At 35.9% G+C, this 22,197-nt stretch overlaps 3 protein-coding genes and 1 pseudogene across 4 annotated transcripts in view; 3 read left to right on the forward strand and 1 right to left on the reverse strand.

Annotated features, from left to right (window-relative positions):
* The window catches only part of LOC107756398 (armadillo repeat-containing protein 1-like), a 4,073-nt gene extending 1,815 nt beyond the window's left edge, over positions 1-2,258 (forward strand). The window contains exons 4-7 of the mRNA XM_016573481.1: positions 648-837; positions 961-1,077; positions 1,171-1,245; positions 1,577-2,258. Of these exons, the coding sequence (XP_016428967.1) occupies positions 648-837; positions 961-1,077; positions 1,171-1,245; positions 1,577-1,768 (574 nt within the window). The 3' untranslated portion in view covers positions 1,769-2,258. The remainder of the gene's footprint in view (positions 1-647; positions 838-960; positions 1,078-1,170; positions 1,246-1,576) is intronic.
* Positions 1,795-8,105, reverse strand: LOC107756396 (protein NLRC3-like; annotated as a pseudogene).
* Positions 8,106-10,892: 2,787 nt separating this feature from the next.
* On the forward strand, positions 10,893-16,297 carry LOC107756364 (uncharacterized protein C1orf115-like). Its single transcript, XM_016573412.1, has 2 exons — positions 10,893-11,314; positions 15,337-16,297. Exons 1-2 carry the CDS (start codon positions 11,069-11,071, stop codon positions 15,472-15,474), a joined length of 384 nt encoding a protein of 127 aa, XP_016428898.1. The 5' UTR covers positions 10,893-11,068; the 3' UTR covers positions 15,475-16,297.
* Positions 16,298-16,555: 258 nt separating this feature from the next.
* Positions 16,556-20,197, forward strand: LOC107756399 (nuclear envelope integral membrane protein 1-like). 2 transcript variants are annotated; one of them, XM_016573482.1, is made up of 9 exons: positions 16,556-16,755; positions 17,133-17,257; positions 17,347-17,566; positions 17,714-17,786; positions 18,044-18,137; positions 18,288-18,402; positions 18,960-19,185; positions 19,271-19,438; positions 19,696-20,197. In XM_016573482.1, the coding sequence occupies exons 1-9, from the start codon at positions 16,650-16,652 to the stop codon at positions 19,907-19,909; spliced, it is 1,341 nt and encodes a 446-aa protein (XP_016428968.1). In that variant the 5' UTR covers positions 16,556-16,649; the 3' UTR covers positions 19,910-20,197. The 2 variants fall into 2 exon arrangements, with proteins under 2 accessions (XP_016428968.1, XP_016428969.1); XM_016573483.1 differs by having other exon boundaries at positions 17,136-17,257.
* The last annotated feature ends 2,000 nt before the right edge of the window (positions 20,198-22,197 follow it).

A 22,197-nucleotide genomic window follows, 5' to 3' on the forward strand; every position in this document is an offset into this window, starting at 1 on the left:
GCAACGTAACGCGTAAAAAGACAGTATAAGTCATTATAATCTGTAATTATGTCCCCACTGGATGCAACAAATGCCTCGTTTGTAATGGGTTTTAATGTTTTTGTCTCTTCGCTCCGGCCGGGACGGCATCATCACAGTATGGTGAGGGGCGTAACATTTCCGTCTCACGCTTGAGGTATTCGGCCAATCATAACGCACTGGATAGCTGGCCAATCAGAGCACACCTCGCTTTTTCAGACCGATGAGCTTTGTAAAAATCGACACGTTTCAAAAAGGCGGGGCATAGAGGAGAAACAATAATGTACAGTATGTGGAAAATAATGTGTTTTTTTTACTTTAAACCGCATAAACACATTTCATTACACCAAATACACAAAATAATGTTATTTTTAGCAGCATCATATGACCCCTTTAATATTTTATTTCATTTCAGTTGAATGTTTACTTCAATTAAAAATTTGTAAAAAATAAAATAATAATAAAATAATATTTAAAAAATTAAGGTTTAAACCACGGTTATTATAGTTAACTAAAATGTGTTCTTAGTCTTTCTTTGCCCAATCCACCAATCAACATTATTCCAAAGGGGGGAAAAATTGTTTTCATGATCTTTTATATCCTTTTCCCACTTTTTCTACTGTTTGAAGGACTGGTATGACGACTGATATTACAGACCTTGCAAAAGAGGTGTATGATGTGTTGAGTGCTCAAACACAGAGACAGGCTTGTCAGACTCCAGAGCAACAGAAGAGGAGGAACAAACCCCAGTTCTTCATCAACAGCTCTAACAAGAAAGCAAAATCAGTTACCCTGCATATACAAGGCTTAGATGGGGCAGTATGTACCATAACAATGCTTTCACACATGCACTTTGTTGGTCTTACCTGGCCTTGGTCATAAAACATTTCTCTCATATTTATGCAGATTACGGAGTAAAAACATGTGGCATTGTGTTGACAGGATCAGAGAGGTGTGTGTGAGGAGGCCCTTTTGAGGGTCAAAGGTGTAATCAGCTTCACGTTCCAGATGGCTCTGAAGAGATGTACTGTACGCATCCGTGCCGACCTGCCCACTGAGGTACACAGTATTCCTCTTTCTGTAAGGAGAGAGGCAACTAATAAAAGCAGAATTGTTTTCATGAAATGCTAAAAGCAAATATCTTTTATCCAGAGCCTGGCCACTGCCATTGCTGCCACAAAAGTGCTTTCAGCTAAGCAGGTAGTGAAAAATGAAAATGGAGAAGAGGTGGGTGTTTTTGTTGCTTTTAAGCATGTATTTAAATATGTTTCAGTGAGAATGATGATCCAGGGCTTAATATCTTGCTGCTGATCTGGTTGGGTCTGATTTTCACATGCCTTGCCTCTTTAAATAAATAAATATATATACATAATTGTTTTTTTTTTTATATACATATTTATACATTTATTTTTTAATTTATTTCATTCCATATATATATATATATATATGTGTGTGTGTGTGTGTGTGTGTGTATATATATATATACAGTATGTGTGTGTTTCAATAGTTTTATGACCCATAAACTTGCTGTTATTTATTTACATGGCTATGGTTACAGGTTCTCATTCCACTCAGCACCTCTGGCTCAAAGGTAGAAGAGAATTCCCACCTGCCAGATTACCTACCAGAGGACGAGAGTCCGGAGAAAGAGCTGGACCGCGCCGTGTCCCGTACTGGTGCTAAACAAGACACCGGTGGCAGCTGGCTGAACACAGCAGCCAGTTTCCTCACTAAAACTTTCTACTGGTAAAGCTTGAGTTTCACAGACTTTTTTTAAAGAAAGATCAGCATAGAAGAGCAAGTTGCACCACTATCAGAGCTTAAAGCACTAATGGAAGGTTGAGGAGCTGACAAATGCGCTTTATCAGTTTATGAGCACAACCTTTCACACAAAAATGTGTGTGAGATCTCAGCCACATCGCAACTCTGTACTGTTATATAGACGTTGAGTTCATATTGTACATTTATGTATATGAAAACATGTCTTTCCACCCTCTCAGGATCAGAAATGTTCTGTTTCTGCTGTCATGTGTGTGTGTTGTATTGTCTTTCCACCTGATTTCTTGTAAATATTTCCATTTTGGTGTGTTATTAGGGGAAGAATCTATGCTGAGTCTCATCTAATAATGGAAACAACTGAAAGGCAGATTAAATGTCTAATGCTGTTTTGTGTAAAGTAAAGGTTTGGAAGGAAGAAGTCTGTACTGATCTTTGTAATGTTATTTAAATTTAAGTGTTCAAAATATGGGCTTTCATGTTGAAAAAGGTGAGTGAATACAGATGACCATACCAAATAACTTAGTCTTTTAATTTAGTTGTAATATGGTTATTGATACAAACAAAAAGTTGGAGGATAAATTATTTTAAACAAATTTTCTAAATAAATGAATGACAAATACATATAAAAATCTGTGTCAGTATAAATGTTTTACCATACATAAAAAAATAAACGATAGCATTAATTTAAACTACATAAATGAAAAACATAACCAATTAAATGTATGCAAACAACCTTCCTTATTGCTTCAGAGCTACTTATAATGGCACAAGTTTAGCATAACAGTACAGTGCAATAGTGTGTTAACGACCTCTACAGTTAAGAGGTTCTGAGCCTTTTCTTACAATAACAATAAATGTGCACACCTTAGCCCATCTTTTGAAAACAACAGCAGTGCATCAGTCAACTTGTAACATACTTGTAAATGTACATAGTACATATTAGCATCAAACGGAATACATGGGTTTGTATTGTATAACCAACACAATTGCATTGCAACTGAATTCTCTGTTCAGTATTTCATACTAGAATATAAAAGTGTAATATAAGAACAATATAAATAAAGGATTTAAAAATAAAACATCTGAAAGCATCATATAAATTACCAAGAAGAAGAAGTGCAGTCATCAGTGGTGAGGTATGGCAGCATTCTGCAATACTTTCATCAAATGATTGTTGAAGTGTGCGGTGGTACGAACAGGCCTGATGTTAATACAAGCTGGAAAGACAAAAGAAAAGGTTTATTACATGCATTATTATATAAAGCTCAACAAATGTAAATGTACAATGAGTGTTTTGTAAGACACACTAGCTATTATGTTGTTTCAGATGTTCAGGTTCATAACTACTGCAAATATCACACCAGGAACTACTTACATAAGTTTCTCTAGTTTACAGTCTGGATCATCTAGTAGGACATACAGTGGTCTCACAGCTGAATCTGTAAGATTGTTTTCACTCAGGTCCAGCTCTCTTAAAAGTGAGTGCTTAGATCTCAGTGCAGAGGCTAAAATTGTGCAACCCTCCCCTGTGACCCCACAGTTAGACAGCCTATACAGAAAAACGTTAGTTGCATATAAACAATAATATAGGCATAGATCATTAATAAAATACAATTTTAATGTAGATCAGACATTTTTTTTACAGGATAATCACAATTAATTTCTCTGAAAGCAATTTTGAAAGTTTTAGATATAGCATTACCCTAAAGTGTCCAGCTGACAATGTGGATTTTCCAATCCAGCGCAGAGGATTTTAATTCCCAGATCTAGTAGATTATTTATTCCCAAATTCAGTTCTCTAAGACTTGAGGATTTTTCTTCAAGAGCAGCAGCCAGTGAATCACAGCAGTCCACAGTTAAACCACACTGACTCAAACTAGGGAAAATAATGATATTAGAGGTATTTTATTTAATATTTTTTACATGTTTATAAGAAGTCTGTTATGCTCACCAAGGCTGCATTTATTTGATAAAAAATACAGTAGTAGTAATAGTAACAGTAAAATTGTGAAATATTATTACAATTTCAAATTACTGTTTCCTATTTGAATATATTTTCAAATGTAATGTATTCCTGTTAAGCAAAGCTGAATTTTTTAAAATGTAATTTATTCCTGTGAAGGCAAAACTGAATTTTTAGCATCATTACTGCAGTCTTCAGTGTCAGATGATCCTTCAGAAATCATTCCAATATACTGATTTAGTGCTCAAGAAAGATTTATTATTATTATCAATGCTGAAAACTTAATTTTGAAAACGTAATGTTGAAAACTTAACTTTGCTGCTTAATATTTTTGTGGATTTGTTTTCCAGGATTATTTGATGAATAGAAAGTTCAAAAGAACAGCATTTATTTGAAATAAAATACTGAAAAAAATAAATACTGTCACTTACTATCAATTGAATGCATCCCTGCGTCTGTGAGCTCATTACTGCTCAGGTCCAGCTCTCTCAGATACCACGGGTTTGAGTTTAGAGCGGCAGCGAGGACAGCACAACCTTCCTTTGTGACCCCACCGTCTCCTAAACTGTTATGAAAAATATTAATGTTCATAAAATTCATAAAATCTTGTTAAAACATTTAAAACTAGATACATAATTTGCTGAATAGAATATCAGTCACTATTCAGCATCCAAATAAATGCAAGAAAAACCAACTGACATCAATATCACATCATCACTGTTGGTTGTAATTTAAACTTTAATTGTATAAAAAGTATAACTTTTGCAAACATTGAAAATTGTTAGCATAACCTTTGACTGAAATTACCTGCATAGCTAGCTTGCAAGCACTACAATTAAAGTCTCAAAGCTTTGGTTCTACTCCTCACCATAACGTCTCCAGCCTACAGTTGGAATTCTTCACCACTTCAGCGAGTCTTGATACACCAAAATCCTTTATGTGGTTCTGTCTCAAGTCCAGCTCTCTCAGAGGAGCCGGGTTAGAAACAAGAGCTGAGGCCAAAAAATCAACACCCACGTCTGTGATCTCACACGATGCCAACCTGAAAAGACACAATATGCTTAAAGAGTTTGCTGAGGGTAGGATCTAAACAGAGATTTAAAGCCCTTACCTCAAAATCTGTATTTTACAGTGAGGGCTTCCAAGTCCATTTGAGAGCATTTTCACTGCTTCATCATATATTGCGTTGCCACTCAGATCTAAAGCTTTCAGAGTAGAGAAGCTGGACCTCAAAGCTGAAGCCAAAGACTGACAGGATTTCTCAGTGAGCAAACCGTAACTTAGCCTACGGGTTGAAAAATGAGCATTTCGGCCATTTGGTAAAGCTTAATAATTATAATAGTGTATATTTATAATAGCGTACTCTAATGTTTCAAAAGTCTGGGGTCGGTAAGATTTTTTTTAATGTCTTTGAAATAAGTCTGAAATATGAAATCATTGTGTTGAGGAAATTAAAATTTTTTTAATAATTCATACTTTGAGTTTTTCTTATTTTGTATTTTCAAAAAGCAAACAAACAATAAAATAGAACATACATAATAGGCTAGAACATTTTAGATAAACATCTTCATTTTAGTACCATTTCATTTAGTACCATCTCGTTTTCCCCCAAATATTTAACAAATGCATTAAATGCCAGTAAAGACTGTCTTGTCTGTTCATTTATCTGAAATAGAAATCTTATAAAAGCATTATAAATGTGACTAAGAGCTTTACCTCAGTTCCTCTAAATTACACTGTGTGTTTTCCAGTCCGGCTGTCAGAAGCTCCTTTGTCTCCTATGGAGTTATTACACAGATCTAGAACTCGTACATTAGAAGAACCGGAACCGACAGTGGAAGCAAGCGCTCTACAGCACCTCATAGTAAGTCCACAATTATCCGGTCTGAAATATAATGCAGACATAATAAATAAGAACCAAACACACTTCATGCGACCTCAATCGCTTTTAAAATATAAAAACATCAAAACAAAAACTCACAATGCACATTCTGAAGCTTTGACCATCGGCAACAATCTGGTGAGGCCTTCATCTGATCTGATGTACTTCTTCAGGTCAAACACATCCAGCTTCTCTTCTGATGTCAGTAACACAAACACTAGGGCAGACCACTGTGCAGGGGAGAGTTTAGAAAAATGCCCTGAGTTCAGGAAGCGCTGGACCTCCTTCACCAGAGAGAGATCATTGAGTTCATTGAGACAGTAGAAGAGATTTATGGACTTTTCTGGCACGGACGTCTCCTCCATAATTTTCTTGATATTTAACGGTTTCCTCTTTGCTCTGACAGGCTCTGCTACCAGATTGAGAAAGCAAGCCTTGTCAAAGGCTCTGATTGGACTCCAATGAAAGTCCCAGAAGGAAGCGGAGGAAAAGGTCCAGGTGTCCATTCTGTAGGGACTTGTCAATGGCACACTTATGCAATTCAAACAAGGTGGTCTCTGTAAGCTCTTGATGCTCTTCATTATGAAGAACGTTGCTGTGGTGGATCTTAAACATGTAATATACATATATGGCTGCCAGAAACTCCTGAATGCTCAGATGGATGAAGCAGTACACTTTGTTCTCAGTTAATGCAGACTCCTCTCTGAAGATCTGTGAGCAAACTCCTGAATACACCACTGCCGCCTTCACGTCAATCCCACAAGCCATCAGGTCTTCCTCATAGAATATCAAATTGCCACTTTTTAGTTGTTGGAAGGTTAATTTCCCCAGCTTTAAAATCATATCTTCATCCTCCGGGCCTGAGATGTACTCTTTGGTGTATCTCATGTTTTTCGCATGGGTTTGGATGAGAAGGAAGTGCGTGTACATTTGAGTAAGAGTCTTGGGGATTTCTTCATCTTCTGCAGCGTTGAACATTCTCTCTAGCACCGTAACGGAGAGCCAACAGAAGACTGCTATATGACACATGATGTACAGACTTCTTGATGACTTTAAGTGTGTGATGATCCGACCAGAGAGGTGTTTATCATTGATTCTCTTGTTGAGGTATTCCTCCTTTTGTGGGTCATTAAACCCTCGAAATTCAGTCACAAGGTCGATATACTCATGAGGGATCTGATAGGCTGCTGCTGGCCGAGATGTTATCCAAACGAGGGCATCAGGAAGCAAATTGTTGCTGATGAGATTGGTTAGCAAAACGTCAATAGAGGCTGGCAGAGTTGGGTTATTCAACTTTGCATTATTCTGGAAATCAAAAGGAAAGCGGCATTCATCCAGACCGTCAAAGATAAAGAGAACTTTTTGCTTTTCGTGATTATCTTTCCAAAGCCTGTTTCCATTTTGAAGTGTTGGAGAAGCTCAATCAAGCTGAACTGTTTCCCTTTCATCAGGTTCAGCTCTCGGAATGGAAGCGGATACACAAACTTGATATCCCGATTAGCGTTGCCCTCAGCCCAGTCCAGTATGAATTTCTGCACTGAGACTGTTTTCCCAATGCCTGCAACTCCTAGTCAGTACACATTTGATGGGTCTGTTTTTTTTTTTCGGTTGAGTGTTTAAAAATGTCATTGCATTTGACTGCAATGTCCACTTTGTTTTTTCTCCGCAATGCCGTCTCAATCTGTCTCACCTCATGTTTTTTGTTGACATTCTCACTTTCCCCCTCAGTGATGTAAAGCTCTGTGAAGATGTCGTTCAGAAATGTGGGATATGATTGTTTGGACATGTCATTGTGAATGCACTGAAATTTTACTTTCAGTCTTGATTTATATTCTTGTTGGCACACCATGGCTGATTTGGAATTGACTCTCAAATCAGTAATATTGCTCTTGTGAGACCTATAAAAATACATTGACAATGAAAGAGTATGACTGGACTCTCATGCAGAATACACTACTGTCCAAACGTTGGGTGTCAGTTTGGTATTTGTTTTAGAGAAATTAATACTTTTAATGTGAAAGGATGCATTAAATTAATCAAAAATGACAGTAAACTCATTTATAATGTTACAAAAAATTAGAAAAGTGTTTCTTGAGCACCAAATCAGCAGCATATTACAGTGATTTCTGAAGGATCATGTGACACTGAAGACTAGATTGCTACTGGAAATTCAGATTTGCAATCACAGGAATAAATTACATTTTAAAATATATTAAAGCAGAAAACATTTTTTTTTTTTATTGTAATAATATTTACAATATTACAGGTATTTTTGATCCAATAAATGCAGCCTTGGTGAGCAGAAGATAATTCTTTCAAAAAATCTTACCAACCCCAAACTTATCAGCAGTACAGTATATTTGTTCACATGGAAATTAGGACACATAAAGTGACATATTTTGTTTGAAAATCTTACCGTTGCTCAGTGGCTTCAATACTGTCCTCAATAATGAAAGAAACTGGTATTTGTGCACTGCATGCAGCATGTGAACATGAAAAGTCCTTTTTTATTAAATTAGGCCTATTAAATTATGTTTAACTTTCAATATGACAAATACTAATCCAGAATAAATAAAATACATTCTGCTATTTTCGTATGAATTTTTTTAGCATTTTTGAAGGATGTTGTGAGATGTTCTGACTAAGCAGATGTTACATACCTTTGCACTGAATAGAGAGATTCTATTTTCAAATCAACTGGATCCAGCATAGAATTAGCACTTTTTAAAGAAACAAGGTTGTCATGATTTCGTGAGACCGCCCTTGAATGAGAGAAAAAAATGTTTAGAAATATATTTACTCACTCACTTATCTCATAAATGATGGAAAAGACATATTACCACACTATTCTCACAATGTCGTGCTTAAATCTGGTATAGATTCATTAAAATGCAGTTGACCCATCTACGATTTTTCTTCAGTTAAACTTAATGTCCAAGGTTTCAACAGCTAAAAAATTTGGATTTTTTTTTTTCTTTTCTAGGAAAATGGATGAAAAATGAAAATAAGAGAGTATGTCATTCAATAAAAGATAAAGGACAGGAAACCCTGAGAACTATAAACACACAAGAACAGGTGATTAAACAAGACGTCTGGACACAATGAGGGAGTGATTAGTGAACAAACACATGACATGGACTAAAAACATGACATTTTAAAATGTAAGATTGTGATTATAATTGTGATAATATTGTGATATGTAAGATAAGTGTACTGATATGAACAAAAGTGAGACAGGAGAAAGATAAGGAAAAAAAACATAATGTTATACAGGTACATTATGTACCACTAATTATCCACTTGAACTTTCAGTAAGATAATCTAAATATGTATCCATTAAGTATGTTCAATCAAAAGAATATGACCTAAAGTATACTGGCTTGTAAAAGACTTTCTTTTAATCTATAAATGGTGAGTAATTTCAACATCGATGTTGCAATTGACAAAATACAGCAAAAGAATGAGGAACCACTAAGTTAAGTTGGAGAAGTTAACTGGTTTCGTACATGCATGTGGGTTTGAAAAAAAGGTTATTAAAGACACTTTTCTCTGTGGTTAAATTGTATACACTATTTTACAAGTGACCTCATGTCACTAACATTGTGTACACACACACACACACTTGAAAGGCTGTCATAAGTGCTGTGATTGTTAGTTAATTCTTCTGCATATTTCAAAAATATTATGAGTATATAAACATGACTGCATATCCATGTACGCTTTATGCCATGTGATTTTGAGAACATCACATGCAAAAACCATCACCAGTACTTTTAAAGCAGTGTTGCATCATACATCTGTCTTGAGTTAGGCCTACTCACTCATAGAATAACAGTAACAAAACTGGTTGCCAAATCAGTAACAATACTTTGGCTTGATGTATGATGCATGTGAGTTTTGCTTTGAATTATGCCATTGTGTAATTTAAGTTAAAAATGATGACAACAACAGTAAACATATAGTTTGTAAATAACACACCCAGTTAAAGAATTTGATATTTTTATTGTCACTCTTGTTGTCATCGTAATGTAATCTAATTAAAGAACTGTTGCCTTCAAATATCATGCATTCTAAGCAAGTTTAATAAGTTTAATATATTATTTTATTCAGTTTTGTACCACAGTGATGCTGATGATAGGGTGTCTGGACAAAGATTATTATACCAAGAGACTGCGTTTTAATGACAACGTTTAAAACTGAACATCCAGTAGATTAGAAATACCACTAAACAATTGAAAACGAAAGTAGACAAGTATTCGAAATTAAAAAGCACTTATTTAACAGTCACTGTAATGACAGTTATAACTCCCAGCCATCATCGACTGTAAAATTGAAATATACCTTTTAAACGTTAAAGTTTAATTCACCTATTCGTATAATGATTTAAGGTCAAGCCCAAACCTTTAATCTCAATTATTTAAGAAATAGCCTACTTACGAACAAGCCGAGTACATGTTTTTTTTTTTTTTTTTTTGATTAAACATGTATTCAGAAATAGCCGAGTATATGTCCAAACGTCCGCTCATTCTACTTTCGCGTCAGCGATTTCGCTCCTGTCAGTCAATGATCACGTGGTCACAAAGGGGCGGGTCAGCGCTAAACTCACGTGCTTCAGGATTTTGGTCTTTTCTTTCTTTCTTTCATGACAGCGTTTCCAATAAAATGTTTACAAAAACGGATGCATGCGGCATTTCAGTCATAATTTAATTTATTTCAAAATATTACTGTAACATTTTATGTGATTTGTACAAAAAGGAATATAGCCTATACTTGTAAAATATAATAGATTACATTCATTTGAAAAAAGTACACATTCAACAAATATGATACTTGGTGCCCTGTCCCCTGACCTTTAATAAATACTTTTCTACTAATTTAATTTAATTTATTTTAATAAAATTAATAGCATGTGTTATTTTAAGACATGGAAATGGGCTAGCCTTGATCATTAACTACAAACCAACATTTAACACCAAACTGAGAGGCTAATTTTGCAGTCCATATGATATAGGCCTATTTACAATCCCCTTTTTTTTTTGTCCCATTTATTGATTTTTGTTTAAATCTTTATTTTTAATAGATTAATTTTGATGCCAATCGCAAAGTTACACAAATCCGGGGTTAAAAGTGTTTTTAGACCAAAATAATAACATAGCTCATAAAAATTTCGTTTGATGGCCTATGAATTATTTCAACAGTGAATTCAATAGAATGGACATTTAATTGGATTTGAATAGGCTACTTCCCTGAATATACTTGCACTCTAGTCTTTCAGACGCCTACCTGGGGTGAACCTGATGATGTTGGACTCCAATCAGAGCTGGAGTCCATCCAAAGCCAAACACTACGGAGCTCCTCCAAGAGGATGTGCGTATGCAGTCCTGAGAGTTTGATCAGAGTGCACGAACAACACGATAGTGAAGACCATGAAGCCGAAGTCGCTCTGTGTCCCGCGGCTTGACCTCTTTGAGGGCAGATACAGGCGGCAGTTCGACACCGGCGCACCGGAGCACAGCCTCGATCAACCGGTAGAGAAGAGACCCAGAGATCTGCGCTATACTTTACTGCCAGAGAGACCACCATACGAGCCTTTAGTGGAAGACGACAGCCAACACAAACTAAAGGAGGAAAAGAAAGCAAAAAAGAAAGAAAGGTATAAAAAATACAGAAAGGTAAGATGAATATTACACATGTAGTGTAAAAAGCTTCACTAGTGCTGTTTTTGTTTTCTTGTAACTAATACACTAGCTTTCAAAAGTTTGGGGTCGGTAAGATTTTTTTCATGTATTTGAAACAAGTCTCTTATGCTCACCAAGGCTGCATTTATTTTATACAGTAAAAACCAGTAATATTTTGAAATATTATTACAATTAAAAATAACTGTTTTCTATTTGAATTTAAAAATGTGGTTTATTCCTGTGATGGCAAAGCTGAATTTTTTAGCATGATTACTCCAGTCTTCAGTGTCACATGATACTTCAGAAATCATTCTAATACATTGGAGCTCAACAAACAGTTCTTAATATTTTAAGAAAAACAAAAACAGTTGTTCTTAATATTTTTGTAACTGATACATTTTGTTTTAGGATTCTTTGATCAATGTAAAGAACTACATTTATTTTATTTGATCAATTTAATGAGTGCTTGATGAAAAAAAGTATAATTTTTTTAAATAAAAAAATATATAATAATATATGACCCTGAAATTTTGAACAGTAATGTAGCTATTTTTGTGTCTGCTCCAAAATAAAATACACTATCAGAAAAAAGGTACAAAAGCTGTCACTGAGCGGTATTTAAAAGGTCCACCTTTTAGGTATAGGCTGCTAATATGTACATTTTATGTACTAATAATATATGCATTTAAAGTACCAATATGGACCCTTTAGGTATGTGTATACCTTTTGTAAAGGTACCACCCCAGCGACAACTTTTGTACCTTTTTTTATGAGAGTGTATGGTAAAGGTCTACCTAAACTAACATTTAGAGTAACTAGTATGTATTCTTATGTTACTGGTACTATAAATAAAATACAAGAATGTTATCTAGCAGTGACTTTTTCAATTTCACTAGTAACGTGTCATATTTATTCACTGTTGTCACTATACAGACAAGCCTACTTGTTCGTTACTAGTACATATTATTTGCTAGTAGTTTTGTCAGGAAATGCAAGATGGATTCAAATGCGAGGTTAGATGGTAATTTATTAAACGTGAACAAAACAAGCAAAGTCACAGAAAACAGATAGTCGTGGGTGCAGTGATGACAGGCCTCCTCGGTAACGCTAGGCTGCAGTGAGCAAAGACGCATAAATCTCCAACCACGAGACGAGTGGAAACCAGTCCAATAATCCAGAAACTACAGCCAGTAAAGAAAACAGATAGTCATGGGTGCAGTGATGACAGGCCTCCTCGGTAATGCTAGGCTGCAGTGAGCAAAGCCGCATAAATCTCCAACCACGAGACAACGAGTGGAAACCAGTCCAATAATCCAGAAACTACAGCCAGTAAATCCACCAGAGAGCAGGAATCAGGAACCGAGCAAAACATGAGGCACTGCAACAAGAACAGACATGAGACAACGATCTGACAAAGACAAGACCATACGCTGAGACTAATATAGGGCAGCTGACGAGCCACAGCTGAACCTAATAATCAATCAACAGTAGTACACCGAACGACCAGAAGGGGCCGATGCATCTATGAACCATGACAAGTTTACGTTCCAGCAGTAACAAATAACTGTTCCAGTGGTATTGGTAAATTTGTATTTTTTTGTGGCTCAGATATCAACTATTCACTTCTGATTCATTTTATTTCCAGTTGTTGATGTTGATTTTCATTTGCACAAATTTGAGGGTACTTTAGTGAGGAAATAGAATAATTCTTCAAATTTGTCAAAATGATGTGTTCCTGATTTAAAATGTCACAAACTCTACCATTGAGTTCAGAATGGTAGTGCCCTGGTCATGAGTGAAAGGGTGACAGTAGGTGCGTTCGACTAGAAGCACGGCTACAGACGGCAGGCGATCGGTTTGCGCAGTGCTGCATGAAGTCGAACGCACCTATTATAACAAATAAAAAAAAACTGTCATGTGTTATTCAGTTATTCAGATGCTTTCAAAAACAAAATGTTTTTTTGCAATAACCAGGAAATTTTGATTATGAAATCATGCACAGTCCCCACTTCAGTTTATCCTTTGTATATAATAACCATATAAATGGTTATTTTCAGAACAAGCACATGACTTTTTCAGTGAATTTGCTGACCCAGTGTTAGACTGGGTCATAGATCAACGGGTAACCTGTGTGGCGTCTTAGACTGTTTCCTTATCAGACTTAGCTGATTAAAACTGATGAGACTGAGAGTAAATGGAGTATCTTTAGCAAACAATCCACTTAATATCTATAGCATCATTGTTATTTTCTCCAAAACATTTACAAGTAACTTGGATCAAGTTTGGTGCTAATGGCCAGCATTCTCAATAATATAAAATAAAATAAAGGGCTCAACAATAAGGAATTTATGTTGCTGGCCCAGTTGGACCATCCAGTATTTTAGATTTGTTCCTCCATTTTCACTGGCCACAACCATAAATAGAACAGATTTTCCTTTTTTAACTACAAAATTATGTATGAGACTCAAAATAATTTAAACCATTACAGAAAACCAGCTTTTTATGTTTGCAAAGCATAAAACACTTGTAATGAATGTAGATTCAGTGAATTTAGTGCATGTGTTTTTGGCCATATGCAGACCTTTCTAGTGGACCTAAAATACAACAAGGGCTACGTAGTCAGAGAGTTATTTGTGTTATTTTGGGAGGGAGAGGGTCATTCAAATCGCATGGATTGTTCCATTGTCATGCAGAAGAAACGTCCTCCCTCAGGATGAAGCAGTGCATCCTGTTTCAGACCTGCTGTCACACAGAGAGAGAGTCACTAACGTAAAGCCACTAAACTACAAGCTGTTTACAGGTTAAAATGATAAAGTTAATCCAGCTAAATTGTCTACTTGGAAATCCTTTAAGTATTTAAACCACTTTAAGTTTTTGTGGATCTCCTGGATCTGTGAATGAAGCTGTGTTGCCTCACCCCCAAAATAGCTATTTTCAAAGGAACTGTTTTGCGTTTTAATCCAATTGTTCAGATGATTTTGATTTGCTGCTCAGATTTACCAAATGCCAAAGCACGATGGAAAAACAAATGTCCTCTAACAGCCAAATAATTGTATTTAATTTTTTAACAATAATTAATTACACTTTTTAAATTATTTATCTAAAAACAAAACATACAATTGCAAATAAAAAAAAGAGACAATTAAATAAACAAAGTAAAATTGGAAATGAAAAAAAAAAACACCAAACGAACAGGGGAAATACAAACCAACAAGACATTTTTCCCTCCCCAAACCCCCAGAACACAACACAACAGTGCTATCCAATAGTAAGAGTGGAGAGTATAGGAATAAAACTAAATAAAAGGGGATCAGATCTTTTCATATAACAAACGTTGCAACAGATTTAGAGAAATCTCATTACATCACTTGCTCACCAATGGATCCTCTGCAGTGAATTGGTGCCGTCAGAATGAGACTTCAAACAGCTGCTGAAAACATTACGATAATCCACAACTAATCCACACCACTCCAGTCCAACAATTAACAGCTGTGTGTTTGTAAGAAACAAATCCATCATTAAGTGTTTTAACTTCAAACCGTTGCTTCTGGCTAAAATAGAGAGTTCTCAATCCACAATATTGCTTTCTCTAGTGAACAAGTCATCTTATATGAACCAGGAGAGAAATATGCACGGATCAAGGATAAACAAGAGTTCTAAACAAATATGTTTGTGGATTTTGATCTGAGAGAACAAAAAGGAATGGACTTTTTCACTGGCGGAAGTGACAGTTTTAGTCCAGAAATGATGGTTTAAAGTTAAAATGCTTAAATGATGGATTTCATTCATCCTCATTCTGATGGCACCCATTCATTGCAGAGGATTCATTGGTGAGCAAGTGATGTGATGCTAAATTTCTCAAAATCTGTTCCGATGAAGAAAGAAACACGTCTACATCTTGGATGGTCTGAGGATGAGTATATTTTCAGCAAATCAATAGAGACAATATATTGGTTGGCTAAATTATATATTTGCTTTGTGTGTGTACATTTTTCAACATTCTGTTTGTCTTACAGAACGTAGGAAAGGCTCTTCGCTACAGTTGGAAATGTCTGATGTTGGGTCTGCAGAACTTCACTGTGGGATATTCCACCCCTCTTTCCGCTGCTGCCTCAGTTGTCCCAGATTTCCATCCGGGAGGAGCGTGGGGTTGAGACAGTCTGTGACCAGCATTTGTAATTTACTGTAACACAAAATCTTTATGGATCATTTAATGCTGCACATCAAGATGATTATGAAAAATGAACAATACATCTGCCCTGGGCAGCTCGACCTGTCATGCTGTAAACTGTTAAACTGATGTAAATATCTGCTCTTCAGATTTGTATTAAAGTGGAGTTTCTAACTTGCATTTGAGTTTTACAGCTGCAAGAAAGACATGTTTCTCTTTTTACTCTGAGATCTATCTGTATATGTTTTGCTTTGACTGAAAGAGAATGTATATTAATTTCTGTATTGAAGTAATGAAATATTATTGTATTACAGAACTATAGGCTACTGACATGATTGATTCTGTAATTATTTTGTACAAAGTCTGGAATGTTTCTCTGTCATTGTTCCAGCAGCAAATTGCAAGTGATGGTCACCTGCATTCATGCTCTGTAGATGTAATGTTGACAAAGGTGAAAGTGATTTATACTCTTAACTGGAAGAGATAGGTATGTTTATGGTCTGTAAAGGGAATTAAATGCCCTCTGAAATGACTGTTTGATTTGATTTAGTCCATTTCATGGACAAAAAAGAAGATTTGCTTGACATGAGAAAGCTGAATGTTCTAGAGAGGGAAGTAAGAGTAAGTGTTTTCAATGGAGGCCAAGAGCCTTAAAGACAAAGGATGGGATTATGAGAAACCACAACAGGAAAAGACAGTCTGGCACAGGGCATGACTTGTTTAATAGGGTTAGTGAAGCTGAGTACATGTCATGCTTGCAACACCTGTTCAAAAGGAATTAAGAAATGTGATTAAAAAAAAAACTCTGGGTGGAACTGTTTTTGTCAATTTATTTATTAAATTAAAAGTTATATTTTTATGCATATTCACCAAACATAGTTATTAAGATGCAATGTACAGTACATCAGTATAGACTGTAAAAATATATCACATCAAAAACATGTTAACATATATGACATATATTGACCCAATGGTTTAAAAAATGAGAACAAATGCAGTATTTTATACGATCCTTTTTGACTTTGCTGTTGATACTTACAGACGTGTGACGTAGACGAAAGATGCGCTGGTCCCTCCAGTGCAGCAGGTGACGCTGTTCAGCACTCAAGTCTCGTTAGTAACGTCACTCCGACCATCGAAGAAACGCGAGAAGACATCATGGCGGGATTAATGAAATCCGAAAGTGGCTTTAGAATCGAAACTGTCAGATTGAAAGTTATCTTGACTACTGTGTTGTTTTCATATCATTTATCTCAAACGTCAGGTAAGCAATGGTTATGGTTTAATATATTAGGTTTTTATATATATATTGCTTTTAAATGATTTAGGACAATTAATAAGAACGCTAAGTGTTGTTAGCGTACTGTGTGTAGTTGATGTAAAACTGATCTTTTGAAAATAACGATATGTAATAAAATCAATATTTTATGTTTCAGCCAGGTGTTTTGTAGTAGAACCATCACTTCACAGGAGATTGTTGATTGGAAAACATACATATTTTATACATTATAAATAAAAAATGTTTGTTTATTTCCCCCATAATGGCATATTTTAAATTATGGACACACACACACACACACACACATATATATATATATATATATATATATATATAGTGATTCACACATTTTCATCTTCATGCAGGTGCCACCCGTCCCATTATAGAAGTTAAAGATGGACAAGAAATCAAAGTACAAGCCTCACAACATTTTTGCTACAATAACTCCATCGTACCAGGATGGAGGGAAACATGGACTAGAATACAGGTAAAAGGCTTTTAACTATGAATCCTGTCAATGAGCTCAGTAATTTTTGCATCAATATTAACAGCGCCTTCCCCTTATTTGATTGACAGGTGAGAGTGTGGAGCACTACAAAGCTGAAGGTGACGGTGGTTAATGATGAGCAGGACCTGCAGGAGCTTGAGCATTTCAGCATCTGGAAACTCGTGCAGTACTTCGTTCATGAACAGACCAATGAGACCTTTGTGAGCGTCAGTCTCTTTAACAACAAGACCTGTTTCAGAGTGGACCCTTCAAATTCCCGTACACTCTATACAGTACAACCTAGTCGACGTGAGTTGAAAACATGTTTAAAAGAAAAAGTAAAAAAATCCAAATAGAAGGGAAAACCCATTCCAGCCATACTGAAAAGTCTTACATACTTTGATATGATCAGGACTGTGATATTGATTTGAAGATTGACATTGTTTTTCCTCCTAGATTTTGACATCTACCTGTTTTTGGTTTTTCTGGCTGGACTGTTGCTGTTTTCTTTTGCAGACATTCTAAGCAGGTAATTGACATTCATGTACTTAAAGGGATAGTTCACCTATAAATGAAAATTTACTGAAGATTTGCTTACTCTCTGTGAGTAAAATGATTACAACTGATTATTTTGGGTGAACTATTCCTTTAATCAAAAATTAAAATTAAAATTTGTATTTTAGACCGTTGTGCTCTTCCATTTCCTGGATGGAGGCACAATTTGGGTTCTTAGACAGACATAGTGTGTGTAACTCTGTGCTCATACCTGCTTTTTCTGTTTTGTAGAAGTCAAGTGTTCTACTACTCTGCTGGCATGAGCACTGGAATGATCGCCTCCCTCATCATCCTCATCTTCGTCATCAGCCGTTTTTTACCCAAGGTAGATTCCTCGCATTCTTTAATGTGTTTTAAACATCCTTCTCTCTACCATTGAGCACCTCAAGGGTTTTGTTCGGCTTTGTGTAGCAGTTAATTGTGAGATCTTATTAAATGGTCTTATTTTCAACATGTTTGTTTCCTTGGCCTGTAGAAAAGCCCATTCTATGTGCTGCTGATGGGTGGATGGTCTTTTTCTCTCTACATCATCCAGCTGGTGTTTAGGAATCTCCAAATCATTCTTAAAGATCACTGGCATCTGGCTATCAGTAAGAGAACCATCAAAACATTGTGATGTAATTCAACCCTGGGTAAGGTAAAAAGGTTTTAAGAAGAAATTTTGATTTAGCCTTTTTTTTTTTTTTTTTTAAATACAAACAAAAGTACTTTTTTTTTTTTATTGTGCATAAAAGCCAACATAAAACACATTTATTTTTTGCAATATGACATTTTTTATATTATTTAAATAATATGAAAATAAACTTTTTACATAGTTATTACATAGCATAAATACCAATATAAAACTAATTTAATTTCTGTAATACAACATTTCTGTGTGAAACAGTATTCAATGAGACATAATGGCTGTGGATGAAACTTTTTAACTGGATTGTTAAAATTGGGCTAAAGTATATTTTATTATTTTATAATACCGTAAGTATTCACTTTATTTATTGTTTTTTATTTATTGAAATATTATGAAAAACAATTTGTACAGTATGATTTGATTTCATGTTCTCTTTTAAAAAACATTTTCTTGATTAATATTTATGCAGTCTTTAAAGTATATTAGTGGATGACTGTTCTTAGTTTTATATATGTTTAGGTTATGCCATTGTGGTCGGGTTCATCAGTTTTGCAGTGTGTTACCGCTATGGCCCCCTGGTGGATGAGAGAAGTATCAACATCCTGTCCTGGACGCTGCAGATATTCGGCCTTCTGCTGGTGTACGCTGGAATTCAGGTCCAGCAAGTGGCTCTGGCCATCATGATAGCTGCATTCTGCTCCAAGAACCTGGAGTACCCTTTTACCAAGGTCTTCATGCTTTATCAGTGAGTATATAACTATAATAAATGCTGTTCAAGTGCATGTTGAACAATGTAGTCATTGTCTTTTTGCTGAATGATTGCGCTGAAGGAAGCTGAAGCCAAAGAAACTTGAGCCACGGCGTCTGCTGACAGAAGAGGAGTATCAGAGACAGTCGGAAGTGGAGACTCAGAAAGCTCTGGAGGAGCTTAGGAAATACTGCAGCAGTCCTGAGCTCAACACCTGGAAGACCGTCTCCAGGCTCCAGTCCCCTAAGAGGTATGAGAGGATATTTTAAAAACAAATGAAGTGTTAATAAAAGAATGTTCCTTCATGAAAAATGTTTTTCCTGACTATTATTTCATATGTCAGTATTTTAAAATATTGCAGATTTTATTGAATGATCAATGCTTCAGAATGTTGAAGAATCATGCTCAATAAGATGAATACGGATACAAAAACAAATATACAGAAAGACTGTAAAGGGTCAATTTTTATTTCATGTTGTGTAAAACAGTACTCTGTCTTGCACTCAGGTTTGCAGACTTCATTGAGGGTTCTCCACATCTGCTGTCCAATGAGGTGTCAGTTCACACACAAGAGTATGGGCTGGGTGGATCGTTCTTTGAGGATGAGCTGTTCTCCACTGATGAGGAAAATCAGGAAGAGGAGGAGGACGGGTGGGAGACGGATGATGATGTGAAGCCAGATGTGGCATCTCTTCGACTTAACAACACACGGGGGAAATGACCGATGAACCGCATTGGAAAGTATTTAAATTTTTAAGCAGATCTGAGATCTGTTCAAGTGTAGCATTTACTGTTCTTCTGTAGGTATCTGTTGGAGGTTTTTTCACTCATGAATTCAGACTCTGATGCAATCGTAATGGACTATTAATGGTGAAAATGCCCTGTTGTTTTCATGGTTCGTGAGAAAGGAAAACAGTTGTTTGATTTATTTTTCGTAAAAAAAATTTTTATTTTATTCATATTTTATTTGTCTTTGAGTTTGAATTTGTGCAGAGACTTCCTGTGTGAGAAGGGACGTTTGATTTATTTTTCTTAAAAAAATTTTTTATTTTATTTGTCTTTGAGTTTGAATTTGTGCAGAGACTTCCTGTGTGAGAAGGGAACTGTGAATGCTGTGTTGTTACATGGACTGTATTTTATGTGTTTTGTTTTTACGTTTATACTACTAAAGCAGTTGATCAGAAGAGGCACATGTTATACAGCTTTTTGTGGCTGTTGACTGGAGCTGTACGTCTGTTTATGGTCAAAGGATTTTTTTCATGAATGAGTAATAAAATCAGAGTAATACAATACAGTGTGTCTTAATGTATTAACATTAGTTTGTAAGCTTAAAATGGTCAAATCTCTCCAAATTCAGTGTTAAATACATCTTTGTAGCGACCACTTGGTGGCAGCATAAACCAATAGGGGCTTTACATGTCAACATAGAGCTGTTCATCAAGACTTTAAGGTTGATAGTGGGTATTTCCATTCACTTTTTTTTTTTTTTTTTTTTTTTTTTTTTTTTTTTAAAATTTTTTTTTTTTTTTTTTTTTTTTTTTTTTTTTTTTTTTTTTTTTTTTTTTTTTTTTTTTTTTTTTTTTTTTTTTTTTTTTTTAGAAAGAGGAGATTTTGCATTGGGATAGTTGTCCTTGTTAGATAATGTGCCAAAATACATCAGGAGCTTCTAGTACTGCTTTATTTGCAACCTTTCTCTAAGGACAAAAAACTTTTAATACTTATACATTACTTATTATTTTTATCATCTATAGATGTGGCCCACAATATTTTCATCTTTCCTTTTCTCCAAAAATATAACAATTCATGGAGCATTGTTGAAATGAACATGTTTTTGTGTCCACACGTATTTCCTTTGCTTTGCAAATGAAAACCTCAATAGTAAAGCTGAATGTATAAGACGCAAAATCATTGGAATATTTTTCTCCCATATTTAGGGGTTTCGTAAACCGTCTATTGCACGTGTTTCCTCTGCAATAAGAAACAAGATCATCTCTTTAAAATAAGGTTCCCCTAAAATCATTTTCACTTTTCTTCTGTCTTGTTTTTATTATTGCTGACTCACTTCTACATTCCCTCTTCACCTCTCCAGTAAACGAACCTGTAAAAATATAAAGTCATTCCGCAGCCGTCAGCAGAATAAGACGCAGTCCCTCTTTAACCACTGTTTTACGGCTGATCAGCTTTTGGTTTTCTTTATACAAATGCTGTGGTTTGGCTGACCTTCATCGATCAGTGCAAGCCTTTCTTTGTAGCAGGTTTTGGAACAGGAACACGAAGAAAGCAGAATTGCGAGAAAACAGCAGAAGGATTGTTTGTTCTGTCACGCACCTCTCAGGAATCCCGCCTCAGCTTTTGGTTTTGGATCCGATCGGCTTAGAAAGGTTGAATCTAAAGTTGCGGGCAAGAACAGATATCACAGCCTTCCTTGTTGCCGTTCTTCCTCTGCAGCTCATGCAAATACTGTTTGCATTCCAGCGGTGACATCAGCGGTGCTCCCCGTGTGTCACTTGCACAGGATTCCTCAGTATTCTAGCGCACTGAGCCAGAATACTATTTGCATGTGCTTCCGTGGTAAATAAACAGCGTGTTACATATGCTAGGCAAATCGGTGGCATAGGTGGGCCGAGGACACTATTCCCCTCTTCCCTGAAATGCAGTTGGGAGACACCTGAGCCTCTAGGTGGGGATTCCCGTCCAGCTATCGGTTTATCGCTGTCGCTGGGCTTGCCCCGTTCGCGTGTAGGTGTGCAACATGTAAAACTCACGGATTTCCCCCGGTACACCTTCACAACTTATCCAAATGCGCGTCCATATTCATCGGACTGACACACGGCCGAGTCTGTGTCTGTGTGTACGGCGTGTGTGTGTTTGTTTAGCTTCCTCGTGGCACATTCTTACACTTCTTCCTTGTTTAGGGGTTGTGTGGTTTGTTGTTATCCAATAGGTAAGAGGCGAGGATTCCCACGTTAACTGTTCATCTGCATGTGGTTAGATTGATCCTGTAGTATT

This window comes from Sinocyclocheilus rhinocerous, unplaced genomic scaffold, assembly GCF_001515625.1.
Source record: "Sinocyclocheilus rhinocerous isolate Xijiao unplaced genomic scaffold, SAMN03320098_v1.1 scaffold712, whole genome shotgun sequence".
NCBI lineage: Eukaryota > Metazoa > Chordata > Actinopteri > Cypriniformes > Cyprinidae > Sinocyclocheilus > Sinocyclocheilus rhinocerous.

Excerpts from the sequence above, each read along its gene's own strand:
- LOC107756399 (XM_016573482.1), top strand. The coding sequence starts at position 16,650 with ATGGCGGGATTAATGAAATCCGAAAGTGGCTTTAGAATCGAAACTGTC. Across the intron at positions 18,403-18,959 it reads TCACTGGCATCTGGCTATCA|GTTATGCCATTGTGGTCGGG; the intron begins GTAAGAGAACCA and ends ATATATGTTTAG. Across the intron at positions 19,439-19,695 it reads AGGCTCCAGTCCCCTAAGAG|GTTTGCAGACTTCATTGAGG; the intron begins GTATGAGAGGAT and ends TCTTGCACTCAG.
- LOC107756364 (XM_016573412.1), top strand. The coding sequence starts at position 11,069 with ATGAAGCCGAAGTCGCTCTGTGTCCCGCGGCTTGACCTCTTTGAGGGC. Across the intron at positions 11,315-15,336 it reads GGTATAAAAAATACAGAAAG|AACGTAGGAAAGGCTCTTCG; the intron begins GTAAGATGAATA and ends TTTGTCTTACAG.